The 20,699-nt window shown below is 50.2% G+C and overlaps 1 protein-coding gene across 1 annotated transcript in view; it reads left to right on the top strand.

Annotated features, from left to right (window-relative positions):
* Positions 1-14,318: 14,318 nt before the first annotated feature.
* VWC2 (von Willebrand factor C domain containing 2) overlaps positions 14,319-20,699 on the top strand; it is a 133,121-nt gene continuing 126,740 nt past the window's right edge. The window contains exon 1 of the mRNA XM_061166288.1: positions 14,319-15,017. Coding sequence (XP_061022271.1) covers positions 14,319-15,017 — 699 coding nt within the window. The remainder of the gene's footprint in view (positions 15,018-20,699) is intronic.

The following is a 20,699-nucleotide window of genomic DNA, read 5'->3' as shown; positions in this document are numbered from 1 at the left end:
TTTAAAAGTTTATCTTCATGTCATTGTTAAAAACTGTTGAAATGCAAGCTTTAAAAAAATTTTTAAAACAATGAAAATGGGAGAAAACATTCACTATGTTTTTCTGTAGGGAATTCTATCGAAAATGTATAAACTCTAGAAATTCATTGAGATAGATAACCAACTTAAAAAGGGCGATTTCAAGCAATTCTCAAAACATAAGATATACCACCAAAAGCCAAGAAAGCAGATGAAAAGAGTCCAACTTAGTTCAGTTAATAGTGACAGCTAACATTGCAAAAGCAAATGAAAACCACACTGATCACGACTAGAGTGGCTAAAACTTTAAAAATGGATCACGTCAATGTTGACAAGCATATGGGACAGTGAGAGCACTCTTACTGCTGGTAGAAATGTACAATATTTACAATCATTTGTGAAAGCTATTTGGTAATTTCTTATAAAGCTATATACACACTTATAGACACAGCAATTCTACTGGGGAGAAAAATGGAAACATGTATCCACAAAAAGACTTGTATAAAAATGTTCATGTCAGCTTTTATTCTAAAAGCCAGCCAACATGCTAAATGTCCATTAGCACGCAAGCATAAAGACAAGCTACTGCAGAGCCATGCAAAGGAACATTACTCGGCAATGAAAACAAACGGCCTCCTGGTCCCCATAATACATGCAGGAATCGCAGACATGTTAGAGTTACTGAAAGAGGCCAAACATGGAAGGCTCTAAGGGGCGGCATGAGTCCAGGCGAAGGAAGCCTTGAAGCAGCAGAATGAAAGAAGTTTCCTGGGAGGGAAGTGAGGGCTGGTGCTGGCCGTCCGGTAAGGGACGGACTGAAGGTTTAATAAGGCACTTTGTGAGGTGTAATCATGTCTATCTTGATTGGGGTCTGGTGACACAAGTGTGCGCGTTGGTCAAAATGTAGCACAATACGTATAAAATCTGTGAGAGTTATTGTTTGTAGATTGTTCCTCAGAAACGCTGGTGATCTAGACCCCCAGAGGATCACCTCAGGGAGGACGGTGACATTTTTCACATCCCACAGCTCTGTGATGATCGTCAGTATGCTGACACCACACTTGGTACAATTTTAATGCTCACAGGCCCAGTAAGAAATAGCAAGGAATGAACTTACGACAAAACAGAAACAGACTCACAGACACGGAAAACAACTTCTGGTTACCAAAGGGGAAGCAGGGAGGAAAGATAAATTAGTGAGATGGGGGGGGTCATATATTAGAACTTTGGGATTAACAAATACACATTACTATATATACATAATACATAAACAACAAGGACCTACTGTATACCAGGGAACTATACACAATGTCTTGTAATAACCTATAATGAAGGAGAATCTGAAATACAAAACTGAATAATTTTACTATACCTTAGGCTAACACTGTTATGCCCGATGTCCAAATCCCCGAGCGGGAAGACAGAAGGCTTCCAAGACAATGCAACTCGCAGGAAGGGAAGTTTATTACTGACTCGAGCCAGGACTCTCCTCCCGCAACCAACGCAGTGGTGCGGGTCAGAGAGCCCCGAGCACAAGCTGTTACACAAATTTATAGGGTGAGAAGCGGATTGGTTACACGTTTGCAAAGCAATTTCATTGGTCAATACTTTCGCGCGCGCGGGACTTTCCTGGGGGTTTCCGCCCCGTTCCTAATTTCCTAATTGGCAAACAGCGGTCAGTATTAAGTGAAAGCTAATTGGTCCTAATTGGCAAACAGTGGTGCCAAGTAGGAAGGTCTACTTCTAATATAAGCTGCGTTACTTCTGCTCGCCTCACAAACACAACATTGCAAATCACTATATTTTAATTTTAAAAAGTGGCTATTAAAAAAAAAAAGAAATAGCAGTGAGCCTTCGTAAATGAATGTTGTAGGTGTGATAGGTAGAGGCCAATGACTTTATAGGAAGCCATGCTCACTGAAGTAATCTGAATACAGAAAAATGCTGGAGGATTCACACCCTGCCAGGCATGAGCCTTCTCACCATGTTGGGCTCAGAACCCGCAAAATTGATGACATGGCCCCCAACCCTGCCCACAGATCTTCAGGAGCGGTCCTCCTCCGTCTCCTCAAACAAATGTGGTTCGTTTCAGTTCCATTGGTTTTGTAGTTTATTTTATATCCTATCAGTAAATTTATAGGTGCTTTTTTTAAATAAGTACTTACAAGCGAAAGGCCTAGGAGTTTGTAGTGTTTTCTATCTGCATACATTTTTTACAATGAAAAGAACTGAAGCAAACATTGGAGGTCTGTGAGAGTATTTCTTCTTTTAAAGGGATCAATACATTATTCAAGGCTGGGAGATGCTCAGTATTTCTAAATGGTGTTATAATTGGAAGAGACCCAGAAATCTTGATTGGATGCTGGGGCTGCCAGAAAAAAATGTAGCAGCGCTGGCAATGGTGAGTCTTTGTGCAATTCAGACACAGCTCTGCCTCTGAGCACACAGAGGAGGATTTGCTGGGATGGCATGAAAGGAATTCTTGTGTAGAAAAAGCAGTGGCTTCATTTCTAAGTGAGAGGGCACTTTTTCTAATGCTGAGGAAAGGACTAAAACCATTGACAGTCTAACCATTATGGTGGGATTTTGGTGTCTGCAGATATATGGGGGCTGCTATTAGAATTATGACATTGCTGAATTCCATCAATGAGCCATTATATTTGCCAAGTCTTTCTAATTTGCAAGGGATGGGAAACTCAAATTCAAATAGACTTGGGCAAAAAAAAAAGGTGTATTGGCTTTGACCATGGAAGATACCAGCCTTCTCTAAGGCTGCGAGGACCTCACGTAATATTTTCAAGACTGAATTTGTGTTCTTTTCTTGCTTCAATTTTCCTCTGTATTGTCTCCATTTCAGGTAAAAACCCTGGCAGGTCCAGGCTGGATTTTCACAAGACTCAAGTCAATGAGAAAGAGAAAAAAACTTTAATGCTCAGATGATTCAAGCAGAAGAGGTAGATGTGACTCTCACAGCTTTGGAAGGACTTCATGAACATCCCTGAAGCATCCTCTGTGGTCAGAGGACCATGACACCGGCCAGACATGGCCCCTTGCCCCATTTGACAGTTCTGCCTGAGAAGCAGGTGGTTGAGGATGGAATAGGGCTTGGTTCTTCTCTAGAGGAAAACAGGTTAATGTTTGTTATCAGAAGAAAGGGAATGGATATTTGGTAGCAAACTTTGATATATCCATATATCTCTTTGACTTTGGATATATCAAACTTTGATATATCCATGCAATCTCTATTAAAATCAGTATGAGCATAAACTAGTAAACAAGCCTCTAATGGATGAAATAATAATAGTAACTTTTAGACACAAAGGAGAAAGATGATTTGAACGTAAGTATAGGCGGTGGCCTTTTCATACTGTTCATACTGTTCAGGGGATTCTCAAGGCAAGACTACAGAAGTGGTTTGCCATTCCCTTCTCCAGTGGACCATGTTTTTTCAGAGCTCTCCACAATGACCTGTCCATCTTGGGTGGCCCTACATGGGATGGCTCATAGTTTCATTGAGTTAGACAAGGCTGTGGTCCATGAGATCAGATTGCTTAGTTTTCTGTGGCTGTGGTTTTCAGTCAGTCTGCCCTCTGATGGAGAAGGATAAGAGGCTTATGGAAACTTCCTGACAGGAGAGACTGACTGAGGGGGAAATTAGATCTTGTTCTGATGGGTGGGGCCATGCCCAGTAAATCTTTAATCCAATTTTCTGTTGATGGGCGGGGCTGTGTTCCTTCCCTGTTATTTGACCTGAGGCCAAACAATGGTGGAGGTAATGAAGATGATGCCCTCCTTCAAAATGACCCAGATAATCGTGGTGTGATCACCAACCTAGAGCCAGACATCCTGGAATGTGAAGTGAAATGGACCTTAGGAAGCATCACTATGAACAAAGCTAGTGGAGGTAATGGGATTCCAGTTGAGCTATTTCAAATCCTAAAAGATGATGTTGTGAAAGTGCTGCACTCAATATGCCAGCAAATTTGGAAAACTCAGCAGTGGCCACAGGACTGGAAAAGGTCAGTTTTCATTCCAATCCCAAAGAAAGGCAATGCCAAAGAATGCTTAAACTACCACACTCATCTCACAGGCTAGCAAAGTAATCCTCAAAATTCTCCAAGCCAGGCTTCAACAGTACGTGAACTGTGAACTTCCAGATGTTCAAGCTGGATTTAGAAAAGGCAGAGGAACCAGAGATCAAATTGCCAAAATCTTTTGGATCATCAAAAAAGCAAGAGAGTTCCAGAAAAACATTTGCTTCTGCTTTATTGGCTACGCCAAAGCCTTTGACAGGGTGGACCACAACAAGCTGTGGAAAATTCTTCAAGAGATGGGAATACCAGACTGCCCTGCCCCCTGAGAAATCTGTATGCAGGTCAAGAAGCAACAGCTAGAACTGGACATGGAACAACAAACTGGCTCCAAATAGGAAAAGGAGTACATCAAGGCTGTATATTATCACCCTGCTTATTTAACTTACATACAGAGTACATCATGAGAAACACTGGGCTGGATGAAGCACAAAATGGAATCAAGATTGCCGGGAGAAATATCAATATCCTCAGATATACAGATGACACCACCCTTATGGCAGAAAGCAAAGGAGAACTAAAGAGCCTCTTGATGAAAGTGAAAGAGGAGAGTGAAAAAGTTGGCTTAAAACTTCACATTCAGAAAGCTAAGATCATGGCATCTGGTCACATCACTTCACAGCAAATAGTTGGGGAAACAGTGGAAAAGTGACTCTTTTGGGGGGATCCAAAATCACTGCAGATGGTGACTTCAGCCATGAAATTAAAAGATACTTGCTCCCTGGAAGAAAAGTTATGGCCAACTGAACAGCATGTTAAAAAGCAGAGACATTTAAAAAAAAAAAAAAAAGCAGAGACATTACTTTGCCAACAAAGGTCCATCTAGTCAAAGCTATGGTTTTTCCAGTAGTCATGTATGGATGTGAGAGTTGGGCTATAAAGAGTGCTGAGCGACAAAGAATTGATGCTTTTGAACTGTGGTGTTGGAGAAGACTCTTGAGAGTCCTTTGAACAGCAAGGAGATCCAACTAGCCCATCCTAAAGGAAATCAGTCCTAAAAATTCACTGGAAGGACTGATGCTGAAGCTGAAACTCCAATACTTTGGCCACCTGATGCAAAGAACTGACTCATTGGAAAAATACCCTGATGCTGGGAAAGACTGAAGGTGGGAGGAGAAGGGGGTGAATTGGTTTCCACCTGGAAGCAAACCAGCAGTAGTGCACTGAGATGGCCCACTTTGGGTCACAGAAAGGCAAATCTGTGCTCCTCACTTCTCCAGATGAAACAAACAGCCACTGGTGAGCCAATTTACAGGAAGCTAGAATGAGGCTGTTGGGAATAATGGACCCAGTTGAATATATTGATGTAAAAAATAAGATGGAGTACAGATGTACAGAGGACCAACTCCACAAGTATACTGTGGGGAACCCTTGCAGGCTATCCAACTTCAGTGGACACCTAAGTGACTCTTTACTGACCAGTCAGTGAAAAGTAGAAGGAAATGATCAGGGGTTGGCACTTACCCCAGGAGGAATCAAGGACCAAGGACTGAACTTTGGTGGATACCTGACTGACTCTTTACTGACCAGTGGTGGGGACCAGGTTTTGCACCCCTCAACCCTCAGTTGACTCCTTAAAGGATTTCTTTCTTGAATCTTGCAGGAAAGTGGGAGGGAAAAGACACAGAGGTGACAACCAAGCAGTGGACAAGGCTTCTTCTCGGCTCAAGACTACAGAGAAGTTCCACTCTTCCTTTTGCTGGTGCTGGAAGAAAGGAGTTTCTCTCAATAGCTGGAGATAAACCTAACTTGCACATTCTCTAGTGAGGGCAAAAGCAAGTCTGGAAACCCTCAAGTTCACCTGTAGGACTGCGATGAGAGACTCAGCCTAGTGTGGAGGTTGGGGAGTCGCAAGAGATTCAGGCAAGGCACAACCCTCAAAGCTCACACTGTCTGGATTCTTCCCTAATTCATCTGACCAACATTTGTCACAACCCGGCTACATACTGCAGAGGCCACAGGAGCTAGAGATACAGAAGTGACTTATGGTAAGGGGGTTGGGCTGTGGAAGGTGAAGGGCCTCATTAAACAAGTATAAGCTACACTGTTCTGCAAATGCTCAGGAATGGAGATTTGAAAATAAAAAGCTCTCGGCCCTGCGGGGGCCATCATATGATGTCAGCCTTGTTCTGGTTTGCAGGTCCAAATCACCACCCCCTAGCCCAGGAGGACCAGCAGAAATGGACTCCAGGGAAAGCTGTCTGTGCAGCAGGATGTCACGGACTGTTAGCATGAGATACATGATGGATGACATTGACTGACATCCTGCCCATCACAGGCTTCTCACAGTCTCCCTGGGTCCTTGATTCCTCCTGGTTTAAGGAGATGGTTTAGTGCTTAAACCATCTCCTTCTGCTTTTATCTCAGATTTATGACTCAGTCACCATCCTTGTACCCCTAAGTCCCAGATGTCTGGATGTTCCCATGTTCGGGGTCTATTTGGAAGTAGTTTGGGGTGAGTAAGCACTTCCTTATGATCGTTGTGACATACATGCTCACGTCAGAAGCCCAAGTCTGAGCCCTAGTAGTGTTCTGGGCCACTATTTCCAAAACGATTCTCTTGGGGGTCTATCCCCCTCCTGTCCGTGACTCCAGAAGCTCATGACATCTGGAGAGTGCTGAGATCCCCCGGAGACTGGCATACCATGGAAGGATCAAGAGGCCACTCAGCCTGGAGTCCAGGGAAGAAGTCATCCAAGGAAGACAGGTGCCTGACTCTACCAAAGACACAAGGTATCTGTGGCACTGACCAAATGGTGGGACTGATCCTCGGGGATACCCTCTGCTCTGGACTCTGCTTTCTTTTCCTTTGTTTTCAATATAGCAGTATGAACATGTCATCCCAAACTTTCTAACTATTCCTTCCTCCACCCTCCCTGCCCACCCCAGTAACCATAAGTGCATTCTCTGTGAATCTCTCTTTCGTATCCCCCTTATTTTTTTTAGATTTCACATATAGGTGATATCATATGGTGTCTGTCTTTCTCTTCCTGACCTACTTCACTCAGTATGAAGATCTCTAGGTTCATCCATGTTGCGAGTAATATTTATGGCTGAGTAATATTCCAGTGTATATACATACCACACCTTCTTTATCCATTCCTTGGTTGACGGATATTTAGGTTGTGTCCGTGTCTTGGCTAAACAGTGCTGCAGTGAACACTGGGAAGCATGCATCCTTTCAGACCATGTTTTTCTCTAGAAAAGTGCCCAGGAGTGGGATTGCTGGATCACGTAGTACCTCTATTTTTTTTAAGGAACCTCCATACTGTTCTCCAATGTGGCTGCACCAATTTAGACTCCCACAAACAGCACAGGAGGTTCCTTTTTCTCCACACCCTCTCGAGCACTTATTGTCTGTGGATTTTTTGATGATGGCCATTCTGACTGGAGTGTTATGATGGCTCATAGTTTTTATTTACATTTCTATAACAGTTATGGCATTGTTGAACATCTCTTCACGTGCCTCTTGGCCATCTGCATGTCTTCTTTGGAGAAATGTCTATTTAGGTCTTCTGCTTCCTGCTATGCTGGGCTCTCATCCCACTCCGGGGGACCTAGGAGCAGAGTATAAACAGAGCTAGGTCTCTGGCTGTGCCATGGCCCCGTCTGGTGCCCAACTCCTGGGAAGACCAGGCGCCAAAGATGCAGTCATGCGAAAACACACCCCATCTCAGAAGTGCTCCAGAGTGGACCCCAGACTCCCTTCATCAATTGCAAGGAAAACCCTGCCCAGAATGGGCATGGCCCCCGGCATCTAACAGGCTGCATCCTTCGGAACTGTCCAAAAGGAGGAGGAAAACCGTACGGAGTGGGGCTCGAGGCTTTTCACCTCTGTTCCACCCAGGCCCTTCCTCCGAGAGCACTGCCTGCACCAGCAGAAATCCATGACCCCATTTTGCCCTTCTCAGACCAATCAATTCTGAGGGGCCCTGGTTCCATTAGGATTGTTTTGGAAACTTCTATATGGGTCCAAGTGTCTGTGGTCTGGGGGGTCTGGGGTGTAAATGCGGTGCAGGTCTTTACAGTGTATTTGAAATGGATCCCTGGCCACCTTTCAAGAAACATGCTTTGCCACTGACTTCAGAAGAATGCCTGTAAGTCATCCATTTGATTATCTGAGCAGATGCTGCTGACTTTGGGCAGAACAGCGGGAGGGATGAGCCCCAAGGTGTGGGGTAATCAGGCAGCGGGCCGGCCCGGGAGCAGTAACTCTAGGCTCTGGCCGAGGATCAGAGGCTGAGTGGGATGAAGCTGCTGCCCGTGTAGCCTGATCCAGAGAACTTTAACTGGTGGCTCCCTAACAGCCAGGCTTGCTCGGGGCACAACTATTAAAAGGCATCTGAGTGTCCAAGGTGGCTTCTCTCATTCATTAGGTTGAGTTAGTGCTCAGCCTTCTGCCTGACCACAAACATCCAGCTGTCCCTGATTTCAGCTGCAAGTGGCTTTCAGCCCCTCCAGCTTGGCAAGTCAGAGATTTTATGGCTTTTCCCTGGCCCAAGACCAGAATTCAGGATAAATGCAAATTTAGCAAAGGTATGAACTCAATAAAGGCAACCCTTAGGTGTTGGACCCAGACAGGCAGGAGCCAGCAGGATGTAGTGAGAGGTTCAAAGCTCTGCATTTTCTGCCCTGTCTCTACTGGAAGAGGAGTTTCCAGAAGGCTCTCCTTCCCACAGAAATGACTCCGCATCCCCTCCCAGTAGGGTTGGTAGTGTTGGCAGCACCCTCCCATCCACGGCCACCTCTAGAGAAGCTCTCCCTGCATCCCAATCAGCTCTTTGCTTGTGGAGAAAATGCACAAGATGCTAGGCTCCCAGGCATCCATCCACTTTCTAGTCTCCATCAGATCCTCTGTACCATGGCTGTTTATCTGTTCATCCTAACCTCATCCCATGGGCTTCCCACATGCACTAGGGTAAAGAACCCACTTGCCAATGAAGGAGACATAAGAGATGAGGGTTCCATCCCTGGGTTGGGAAGATCCCCTGGGGGAGGGCATGGCAACCCACTCCAATATTCTTGCCTGGAGAGTCCCACAGACAGAAGAGCCTGGTGGGCTATAGCCCATAGCCTAGGAAAAAGTTGGACTCAACTGCAGTGACTGGCACATAGGCATGGAATCTCATCCCATAGTCTCTTTTCTACTCTCAAGCCGCAAACACCACGTCTTCCCCTGGAGTCCCGCATCGACCCTGTCTCACCCCTCTAGGGGAGCTGGGAGCAGACCCAAGCTTCATGATATCACTTACCACTTTATCTCCTTATACCCCTCCCTTCCAGTGCATCTGGTCTAATTCTTTCCTCGAAGGAGTTACCTTCCTTCAGTTATGCAGGTATCACTCTGTCCCTGATTCCTCGGCAGAAACAGACTGAGCCCCTAGGGTAGGGTAGTTTGGGCTGGTCTACACACGTGACCACGAGGATGTCCCCGGAGCTGACCACAGGGCACACAGCCCGCTCTGACCCTCCCATCCCCTCTGCCACCGTGTGCCCTTGGGAGAGTCGGACCCGGGATGTGAAGTCACGAGGGATCGGCTGGATTGGGAAGTTGAGGAGTACCCCGTGACATGGACAGTTAAATCACAGAGCACCACCAAGGCAGCTGTGGTGCTGGCCCAGGAGCCCTGGAGTTAGGGTCTGAGGTTCCGGGGTCACCCGGCTCTGCCCTGTGAGTTGGGACCTTAGCCAGCTCACAGCTTCCTCGAGGCGTGGCTCCCCACTGGCAAAACAGTGAGCAGTAATGGTGCCCCTTCCACCGGGCATCCCGCAGGAAATGAATGAGACGGCTGTGAACATGCCCAGGATTGTGTGAGTCGTAAGCACGGTTCTCCCAGCTCTTCCTACCCCTCCCTCCTCATCTGCTTCTGGGGCTGAAAGCACGACAAGATGAATCAAGGCCAGCAAGAGCCCCTGGTTTAATAAGCCACCTTTTCAAAGGTGTGTGCAGACACCCCAGAGCTAAAACACAGTCTGCTGCTACAAGGCCTGTGACAGAGACAGAAACAAGCCTTGATGAAAAGGAAAGTAAACGAGTTAAACCTCAGGAGACACAAACGCTGAGGACGCAGCAACTCTGAACTTGTACTGGAGCCCGTCCGCCTTGCCTGATGCTCAGGATGGGCCCGGGGGCTGTGGACAGACTCACAGACTCAGGACCTTTGTTGGTTGGTTTAACACAAAAAAAGTCAGTTACTACAGGTTCAGGGGGGGCAGAAACATGCCATGGTCCCAAAGCTCTTTGGGGTTGCTACCTACTCAGAGACGCCTTTTTTTTTCTTCTTCCAGAGACACTTTTTTTTTCTTCTTCGTTTTTTTCTTCTTCTTTCTTTTAAAGAGGAGACATGTTGACCCTGAGACAGCAGGTGAATCGTCTGAGGTCACAAAGCTGCCCCAAGTGGGACCTGATGAGACCTCGTCACCTTACTCCACCGCCAGAAATCCCTCTGCCGCTCCCTTCTACTCTGCAACCTGAGAAGAACTCAGGTAAAAGAAAGGATAGAAGGAAGGAAGACAAAAAACTGAGAAAGGATAGAAGAAAGAGAGGAAGGGAGAGAGAGGGAAGGAGGAAGGGGGAGGGAGGAGAAGGGAAGAAAGAGAGAGACAGAGAGACAGAGAAAGGGGATCGGATTCCCCTTTATTTCTCGGATATTTCCTTGAATTTCTCAGCTAATCAAGATGGCATGAATATTGTTCTCCACTAAGGACAGAAATCCTTCTAAAACTGCTTCTCCCCTCATCTCATCTGCCCTCTAACAGCACCCCTGAGAGTTAGTTCCTGCCATAAGGTAGAGTTGGGACACTGGGCAGTATAATTAACCCCTCATTTTGTCAGGCCCCTGTGAGGGCCATCATGTCTCACCACAGCGCTCCACTGTGCCCACATACGGAGGCATAAAGGCTTCTGGTTCAAGTGCTCTGTGACTGGGGTGAGATCAGACGAAGCTTCGTGATTCCTTCCACTGGACCCCCAACCAACTTGTTAGCTAGAAGTAGAATCTTTCGCACATACCATTAAAGTTTTACTCTTCTTAGTCACATTCACTAGGGGTTACACCAATGTAACCATCTGAGAGTCCTTGGTGTTAAAACAAAAACAAACATGATGTGAAATGATTGGGTGGCCAGGCAGGCCAGTGTGACCAGTCTTCTGCAAAGGCAGAAGGGCTTAAATCTTTCTGTATGTTGAAATGCTCCACCCACCTGGTTTTCTCTTTTTTGGTGCAGGGCTGGGGAGGGGGGGGGGGGGGGGTGGCCATGGTGGCAGGAGGTTGGCTTGGTGAACCAGGAGAAACGTCATCTGCCCAGCCTTTCCGTGGCTGGGGGAGGGCCTTTCTGCAGTTCATTCAGATGCTTTGTTCACTGTCAGGAGGCGGGTGCTGTGAGTGCTTAGCTGCTCAGGCATATCCAATTCTTTGGGACCCCGTGGACTGTAGCCCACAAGGCTCCTCTGTCCGTGGGATTCTCCAGGCAAGAATACTGGAGTGGGTTGCCATGCCCTCCTCCAGGGGATCTTCCCCACCCAGGGATCCAGCCACATCTCCTGTGGAGGAGGAAGGCATGATCTTGTAGAATAAAGGTGTGTTTACACAGCTGAGTATTGTCAGTGATTTTAAGATGACACAGTAGGAACCACTGCCTGGGAACACACCTCTCTACAAACAATTTCATTTTAGGGGTTAATTTGAACAGGTTCCTTTTCTCCTTCCTTTTCCTATCCGATCAAAGAGTAAAAACAAGTCTGAACCACACAGGCTTCTGCTGGACTTAAGCTTAGCATTCCAGATAAGTTAACCTGGCAGACGTTTCTAATTCGGTGACAGGAGTCTGTCACCCAGGAAAGGGGACCAGCGGGACGGGGTGGGGGTGGGGAGTGGAGGAGAAGAGCGATGGGCAGCACGCATTGTTATGGGTTTCTGACCCTTACACGCCTATACGTCTGGGTTTCTGAATGTGAAGAGAGGAGGGAAAGAAAAAAAAACTCCCCATAAGCTGCTAAGCTAAGCTAACACGGCCTTCGAATTCCAAACTGAACACAGTTTGGTTCTGGTTTTTCAACAGTCGCAAGAACAGGCTGTCCGCGGGGAGGAAAGCCAGAGGGGGCCAATTAGGAAGGAAGGAATTAAAGGGAAGAATAAAGGAGAGGAAAAAGCCCAGATGGAAGGTCCAGCGGAGGGTGAATGACAGGCTGGAGGATGGCAGCCGGCGGCGGAGGTGGGGAGGCGGCTGCGCGGGAGACTGACAGGTGGGTCTCGGCCGCGAGGGCGGCGGCGGGGCGGGAGGTCTTCCAACCCCGGGTAGCGCCGGCCGCCACGGCGACGCCTCCCAAACCCCGGCCGCAGAGGAGGGCGGGGAGCGCGCGCGGCGGGAGGCGGCTGCGGCAGGGGAGGCGGGAGCGAGGGCTCCCACTCCGGCCTCGGGGCCCGTCGCCCGCCCGCCGCGCTCCGGGCGTCTCTTCTGCCTCCTACGCGCCGCGGACACCCCAGCCTCCCGGCTGCCTGGTCCGGGGAGCTCTCCGCGCCTGCCCGAGAAGAGCAAGAACGAGTTGGGGCGCCCCGGGGCGCGATTCGTGGCGGAGACGCTGGGACCAGATCGGAGGATGAGCGGCGGAAGGCGGCGCAGAAACTGACGCGAGTTGGGGCCACGGTTCCCGGCCGCCGGCGCCACGAGCCAGACCGCGGAGACGCCCTAGCCGAGTGCACGCGCCGGGCGGAGCGCGCGCAGGTGGGGCTGAGCTCTCCGCCGTGCGCTCCGCTCCGGGCCCTCCCGGCCGGAGGATGGGCGCCGGCGCCCAGGGTCCGTGCCCGCCGCTGCTGCCCCTGAGCCCGCCGCGAGCCCCGCGTCCGGCCGGCGCCCTGCGCTCATGTATGTAGGCTGGGCGCCCGCCCTCGGGGATGAAGATGCATGTTGGGTGTCCGCGCCCCGGGCGCCCTTCCGCCTCCCTGCTGCTCAGGAGGAGTCCCCTCACCCCAGGCCCCAAGTTTGTAAATATGGGTGATCGCCCGGGCTGAGGTCCACCCGGCTGGGACTGGAAATGAGCAGAGGGCACAGACGAACCCTGCTTACTGGAAGAGGGTGGGGAGGCGGAGGAAGCCACTCCGGGGCGCACAGATCTGGGGAGTTGGACGGCTAGGTGGAGAGAGGCTGGGCGGCCAGTACCCTGCAGCGTGTAGTCTAGGGTTCTGTCTGCCCCTTTGGGCCGCAGAAAGTTTGGGAACCAGAGAGGTTTCCGGAGACCGGGAGACTGAGGGGCGTTCGCCCCCGCCCTGCATCTCCAGCCTCCTCCACTGCACACCTTCAATCTACCGGGCCCTCCTGCTCCACCGCCACGACCCCCTCCAGGGTCCAAGAAATTAGGAGACTGAGCGCTGCGGCTCACACGGGGTATCTGGTCTGCGCCCTGAGTCGCTGAGCCGCTGCCCGGTGGCTGGCGGAGGAAGAGAAGCCTGCGAGTCCCCGACCCGCAGCCGGGAACTGGGGGTGGGCTGGGGGATAGTCGGGGACCTTCTTCCCCCGGCAGCCAGCCGGGTCTGAGCTGGAGGGCGGGGAAGGGGCGTCTGCGCCCCGCACTGGCGGCGTTTGAAAAGTTGTTCAGATGAATCGCAGGGCCCGGCCAGGTTTCTTCTCTTCCTTCCCTCCTCTCTTCCCCAAACGCCCTCAGGCAAGCGAGGAAGGGTTTCCCTCTTATTTTTCTGCACAGTCTTCACCGTCCACTCCACTGCGGAATTCTCCACTGCGCGACCTTTGGGGAAGTGTGGCCGGGACCTCAAGAGCGGCGCCAGGCGCTGGAGTTATGTGGCTCCATCCGAGCCTTGCAGGGGGCGCGGGCCCAGCTCGCTGCAGCCCCAGCGCTCCACCACCCGCTAATAACGACGACAGGGGGCACACTGCGGGGCGGTGTTTTTCTGGGACTCGCCTCCGCGTCCAGGCCCGCAGTCTGGGATCTGTAGGACCCCCGGCGGCGCCCGGGCGCCGGGAATGCAGCCCCTGCCCTCGTGGTCCGGCGAGTCCAGCTAGGGAGCCTCGGGGTCGGGCGGCTCGGGGCCGGGCGGGGGCCGGGCGCGCGCGGGCCGCGGGGCTCAGCTGTGCTGCTGTTCTCTCCGCAGGGACGGCGGCTCCCGGCTGGCGGCGGCGCGCCCCCGGGCTGTGAATGCGACTCGCCCCTCGGCCGCGCTCCCCGCCCGCCCGCCCGCCGGGACGCGGTAGGGAATGCCCAGCTCCACTGCGATGGCAGTTGGCGCGCTGTCCAGCTCCCTCCTGCTCACCTGCTGCCTGATGGTGGCCCTGTGCAGCCCGAGGATCCCGCTGGAGAAGCTGGCCCAGGCGCCGGAGCGGCCGGGCCAGGAGAAGCGCGAGCACGCGTCTCGGGACGGCCCGGGGCGGGTGAGCGAGCTGGGGCGCCCGGCGAGGGACGAGGGCGGCGGCGGCGGCCGGGACTGGAAGGGCAAGAGCGGCCGCGGGCTGGCCGGCCGGGAGGCGTGGAGCAGGCAGAAGCAGGCCTGGGCCGCCCAGGGCGGGGGCGCCGGGGCCGGGGACCTGCAGGGGCGGCCCCGCGGGGACACCCCGCACGAAGAGCCCCCGGCCGCCGCCGCCCAGGACGTGGCGGGTCCGGAGTCGGAGCCCACGCCCGAGCCGCCGGAGGAGTACGCGTACCCGGATTACCGGGGCAAGGGCTGCGTGGACGAGAGCGGCTTCGTGTACGCGATCGGGGAGAAGTTTGCCCCGGGGCCCTCGGCCTGCCCGTGCCTGTGCACCGAGGAGGGACCGCTGTGTGCCCAGCCCGAGTGCCCGCGGCTGCACCCGCGCTGCATACACGTCGACACGAGCCAGTGCTGCCCGCAGTGCAAGGAGAGGAAGAACTACTGCGAGTTCCGGGGCAAGACCTACCAGACCCTGGAGGAGTTCGTGGTAAGAGGCCAGCGCCCGGCCGACTTTGCACGTCCCCGGAGCGGGTGAGCTGGCTCCTCGCCCCCACTTTGGAGAAGAGGCGCCCTGTGGTTCTCAGAGGTGGACGGCGCTGTGCCCGTGTCCCCTCTCTTGTTCAGTGCAGAGGTAATTTTTGAAAGCCACGTGCCCAGCTGACATGAGTTTGCTCCAAAAGGGTTTCCTTAGAGTAAAGCCCGTGGCACCAAAGCCCAAGCAAAAGTGCTGGCTGCGCTTTTAACCTGAATTGGCTGCTCCGGAGTTAAACGTGTTGCTGCTGAAATGTTCACCCTGTTTTCAAACACAGGGCAATTTACCTTGCTGTTTGGGATGTAGTCTTCAGTTAATAGTTCATTAAGGGAGACTATTCGTATAAATAAGCGATTTCCCTGGATTATGTGCTGGGTATCAGGCAGATGTTCTAGAAATTAAAACAAAACAAAATGCTTGCTGATTGGATGCCAAAATATGGTCCATGGCAAAAAGAAGTCCAGGTTGTGGTTTTAAAAATGGTTTTATTTTAGGTAAGTACTGGCCATAATATTAGCAGTGCTGTTTCCTGAGTGCCTACAGTAATATCACACCCCCGGGCTGCATTTCTACCTATACTAACTTACTTAGACCTCAAGCCAGGCTATAAAGTCGTTTATGATCTGTTATCTCCAGCTGATGGAGAAGAGGAAACTGAGACACAGAATATTTAAATAACGTGTCCAGGGCAAGGCAGCTAGTAAGAAGCAGATTCGGTGCCTCAAGCCTGCTTTTATACTCTAGGCTCTATTTAAACCGAAAGCCTAGCTCCACGGGGTGCTGGATGGAGATACTGCCCAGTGGTTGTACTGGCCAGGGGCTAACTCCCCCCAGAGCCCTGCTTCTTCACTAGCGGCCCTGGAAGACCACCCGCACCACTGAGCAGCCTTTCCAGCCCTCCAGTGTTGGCTCAGCCGCTGGCCTGCCTGGACTTGGCCAGTTGACTTGGCATGCCAGAGTTTTCCTGGGCAGCAGAGGGTGTCCTGGGACCTCCAGCCCCCAAAGCTGAGCGAAGAGGCAGATGGGGAGGAATCTCCTCCAGGGTCTCCAGAGCAGGGCCTGAGATCTAAAGATTGAGAATGTGGCCAGAGTGTGACAGCAGGTAGTGAGTTTCAGGAATGAATTCCTGAGTGCTGTAGAAAGACTGTCTTTCCCCTCATCTGTAAAGTAAGGCTAGCCATTCCTTAAGGCTCCCTGGAGTTCTAACCACCTGACATTCAGGGTCTAACTCCAGGCAAACATGGCTTGCTTGGCTTCGGCCCTTTGGAGAACCAGACAACTTTGATGAGAACTTTATAGGAACCAGGCCCTTGGCCATACAACAGAAGTCAGGAACTCTGCCCTCAAATTCTCCTAGAGGACTGAAGAGCCAGGCAGATGCCCCTCCAGATGTTTTGGGTGCAGCCTGGAAGTGCAGAAGCAAAGCTGGCCCTGGGAGCTGATGGGACCCATAGGAGCTACCTTCTGTGTTGGCCAGAATGGTGCTGTAGTCAAAACAGTTCCCTGGAGTTTCAGGTTCATAAGAAAGTGTTATAAGATCTAAGACAAGGAGTTTTTAATTAATAGTATTTATTGTCTGCACTGTGCGTAGTAACATAATCATTTCTTATGTATCCCACGAGGTAGGCTGAGGAATTACTAACATTTTGATCTCAGAAGCCCAAACACATCACAGAGCAGCCATCACAGGCAGAAGGAAGAATTCAAATCTGTTTGAGTTATTCATTGCTAAAAGCTGGATGCCGTGGACTGTCTGTGCGTATGGTTGGTGGGGGAATCTCCTGTTGGATTCCTATTTCCAAAAATTAGTGCCTACCCTGATAGCTCAGCTGGTAAAGAATCTGCCTGCAATGCAGGAGACCCAAGTTTGATCCCTGGGTCTGAAAGATCCCCTGGAGGGGGAAGTGGCAACCCACTCCAGAATTCTTGCCTGGGAAATCCCATGGACAGAGGAGCCTGGAGGGCTCCAGTCCATAGGGTCGCAAAGAGTCAGACACGACTAAGCATGAGAATGAACAAATGAAAGTGGAATGTGTTTCCCACTCTGGAGATGGGAGATTTTAGCAAGAAAAGGGAGTTTGGAGAGATGATTATCTCGGGAAGAATCAAAATATTAATAAAGCTATTTTTAGAGTATTAAGTGCATCTTTCATCTTCAAGTGACACTTCATTCTTAACTTTCATCCAATCATTACCAGCTGCTAGGATGACACATGCATGAGGGTTGAGCAGCTGCTGCAAAATTTCCACTATATTCCTGCTCCTATGACATGTACAATTGCATAAGGATTTCACTGTATATATCGTGCTTGTTCATTTCTGTTAGTATCAGGAACATTTCTAGGTATTTCCCTGATTTAGGGTGGCTTTGTGCACGTTTCCTTCCAAGACCAAAAGGATGCAGGGCTCTGCCAGGGGTGTTGGGAGGTTGAGCTTAGAAGGGTTTAGGGTCAGCAGTGGTGGCTCAGTGGTAAAGAATCCACCTGCAATGCAGGAGACCTGAGTTCAGTCCCTGGGTCAGGAAGATCCAGTGGCGAAGGGAATGGGTACCCACCCCAATATTCTTGCCTGGAGAATCCCATGAAGAGAGGAGCCCAGCAGGCTGCACAGTCCATGGGGTCGCAAAGAATCAGACACAACTGAGCAACTAAGCACGCAGGGTCAGCTGTGAGTCCATGGGGTTTGCTCCTGTGCCTCGTCTGGGTCCGCTGGGCTTCCAGGAGATCCGTCAGGGCTTGCAGGTTGCATAGTAGAGAAAACAGAAAAGGAAAGCATTTTATATCTGAAGCTTTGGGGGCTTCTCTGAAAAAAAATGCAGTTCAGTGGAGGTTGTGGTCTCAAGGGTCATGCATGAAACACTGCTGACCTTGGCAAAATTGGAGGTGAAAGGGAGGCTGGTTCTGGTCTGCTTTCCCTGAGGCACGCAGGCGCTTTGGCAGTCTGTACTCTACTTTCTGAGAGAGAGGAGATTACTGGTGGAGACTGGGAGCCTGACAGAAGTGATCCTTGTGCCTATGATGTGCAGGCAGCCCTGGGCAGAACATCGCTCCTCCCAGCCCTCCTGTGGGTCTCTGTTCTGGGGGCCTGTCTGCAGTCACTGTGCCAGGCAGACACTGGAGCCAGACCAACTGAAACCTCAGAGTTTGGAGCAGATAAAGGTGTATTTATGGCAGGGCCATGCATCCAGTTGTCATATATTGATGTGAGAGTTGGACCATAAAGAAGGCTGAGTGCCAAAGAACTAATGCTTTTGAACTGTGGTGTTGGAGAAGACTCTTAAGAGTCCCTTGGACTTCAAGGAGATCCAACCAGTCCATCCTAAAGGAGATCAGTCCTGGGTGCTCATTGGAAGGACTGATGATGAAGCTGAAGCTCCAATACTTTGGCCACCTGATGCTAAGAGCTAACTCATTAGAAAAGCTCCTGATGCTGGGAAAGGTTGAAGGCAGGAGGAGAAGGGGGCCACAGAGGATGAGATGGCTGGATGGCATCACCGACTTGATGGACATGAGTTTGAGCAAGCGCCGAGAGTTGGTGATGGACAGGGAAGGCCGGCATGCTGCAGTCCATGGGATCTCAAAGAGTCGGACTCGACTGAGTGACTGAACAACAATGCAAGGAGAACAAGGAGGGAGAGGGGTTTAGGACAAGATTTTATTGACAAAATTTGGGAGGCAGGCTGCTGGGTGTGTAACCCTCCTCTGATTGGTTGATAGTGAGGTCACAGGGCGGTGCTCCAGGAATTTTGTGCTCAGCCTGAAGTTACCATTGTCCAGGAGGGCGGGTGCCTTAGTTCCTGCAAAGGAATTCAAAGATTATCTGAGGTCTGTGTCCATGCCCCAGGAGGAACCAGGGCCCTCCTCCATCTGCACTACTGTTCCTTTTTGCATTCCTCATGCCCCTAATTATTGGTGTTTGAATCTGCCCTTTGGAACTCAGGGAAGGTCTTGGAGGCTGAAATCTTTGTCCCGCAAAGGAGAAATAGAAAGCACAGAAGGGTTTTTGTACTAGGGAGGGCCCCACAGAGTCCTCACTTTCACTCTCTGCCCTGTTTTCTCTGTACTTGTCTGTCTCTTGCTTCTCTCCAGGCTCTTTACCCCTTTAAAACCCTCCTTCCTTACAGCCTAGTTGATCTTGGGCAGATGTTGGCTGAAGACCTCACTCTTCAATGAAATACCATTAAGCTGCTAATAACACTTAGAGTAATACCCTCATCCAGGGGTGTTCACAATTTCATTTGTATATCCAGATAAAAACATAGTTTCTACTAGAATGTCTTCCATTGCCTCTCAAATCATACCTAGTATCCTGTTCTCACACCAACAAGTCTCCAACTTTGAGTAAGGAAGCCTGTCTCTTGGTTTATTTTTTATACATGAACACTGTTCTGTTTGCTTAACAAAATGCCACAGACGCGGTGGCTTTGACAGTAGAAGTTTATTGTCACACAGCCCTGAAGTCTGGGAGTCCAAGATCAAGCTATGGGTGGGGCTGTTTCTCCCGAGGCCTCTCTCCTGGGCGTGTAGATGGCTGTCTTCTCGTGTCCTTGCGTGGTCATCCCTCTGTGTGTATCTTGTCCTGATCACCTCTTCCTATAAGGACACCACTCATCCTGGATTAGGGCCCACTCGTATGACCTTATTTCACCTTGACTGCCTCTGTCAAGACCTTGTCTCTAAGTACAGTCGTATTCTGAGCTCTTGGGTTTAGGATTTCAACATCTGAATCTCGGAGGGGACCCAGTCCAGCCTGTAACATCAGGTGTCAGTGATCAGAGTTGACCTCATAGGCTTGGGTCCAGGGAGGTATAGAGTGTGGTGGGACAAGGATGCATCAGCGAGAGTGACTGGAAGAATGAATTCATAGAAAAGGCAGAGTGACGGGTAGTACACAAAATGCTGGATTAACATAAATAAAACATAATGAAACTGCCCACACAGGTCACGATCGGTGTCTGTTCCGTTCTGAGCCCATTTTAGGAATTATCATGCTCCTTAAGTCAGTGGGTGCTTGTGTCATGTGAGGGCCTCGCTTTTAAATTTGCCCCTGAGAACTTCCATGCAGACCGACAGCAAGTCTAAAGTGAAATTCTTTCGTTAAAAAATGACTCCATTTTGAGCAACAGCAGAACCTGTTCCCCTGGGAATCCTGATTTCTGGGGGACTGTGAAGAGAGAATTGGGGTCTGCAAGCGTGTTTCCCTGTTTCATAGAATCTCTTGGAATGTGTGACTCCCCTAGATAATGCCACTTAGGAGAACTGAACTTCCACTTTGCTTTTGTTGGAATGACGTCAGTTCTGTGTGTCCACACTGGTTATTATGGCAGATCAGGAGCTCTGATTGGCAATTGTATAAGCCTTTGAAGAAAAGAGAAAATGAATTATTAATACATGCTCCTTGCTAGGCTGTCTTTCAAAGCTTGTGGAAAGTTGGACAGGAAATCAGTGAATGAGGGAGTCATGGGTGAGATGATTGGGGACCGCTGAGTTACATGCCTTTCCTGGGGCCTCAGCATCTGACTTCTTACAAAATCTCCTTTCTAGGAGTTTATTAATGGAAAAACAACCTACATGAAATTTGGAATCAAAAGCACCATCTCAACAGATCTGTAATGCAATTATGAGAAAGTGCCAAGAA

The sequence above is a fragment of the Dama dama genome, chromosome 18 (assembly GCF_033118175.1).
Source record: "Dama dama isolate Ldn47 chromosome 18, ASM3311817v1, whole genome shotgun sequence".
Lineage (NCBI taxonomy): Eukaryota > Metazoa > Chordata > Mammalia > Artiodactyla > Cervidae > Dama > Dama dama.
Note: the sequence above shows the minus strand (reverse complement) of the source record. Positions and strands in the feature narration are given on the sequence as shown.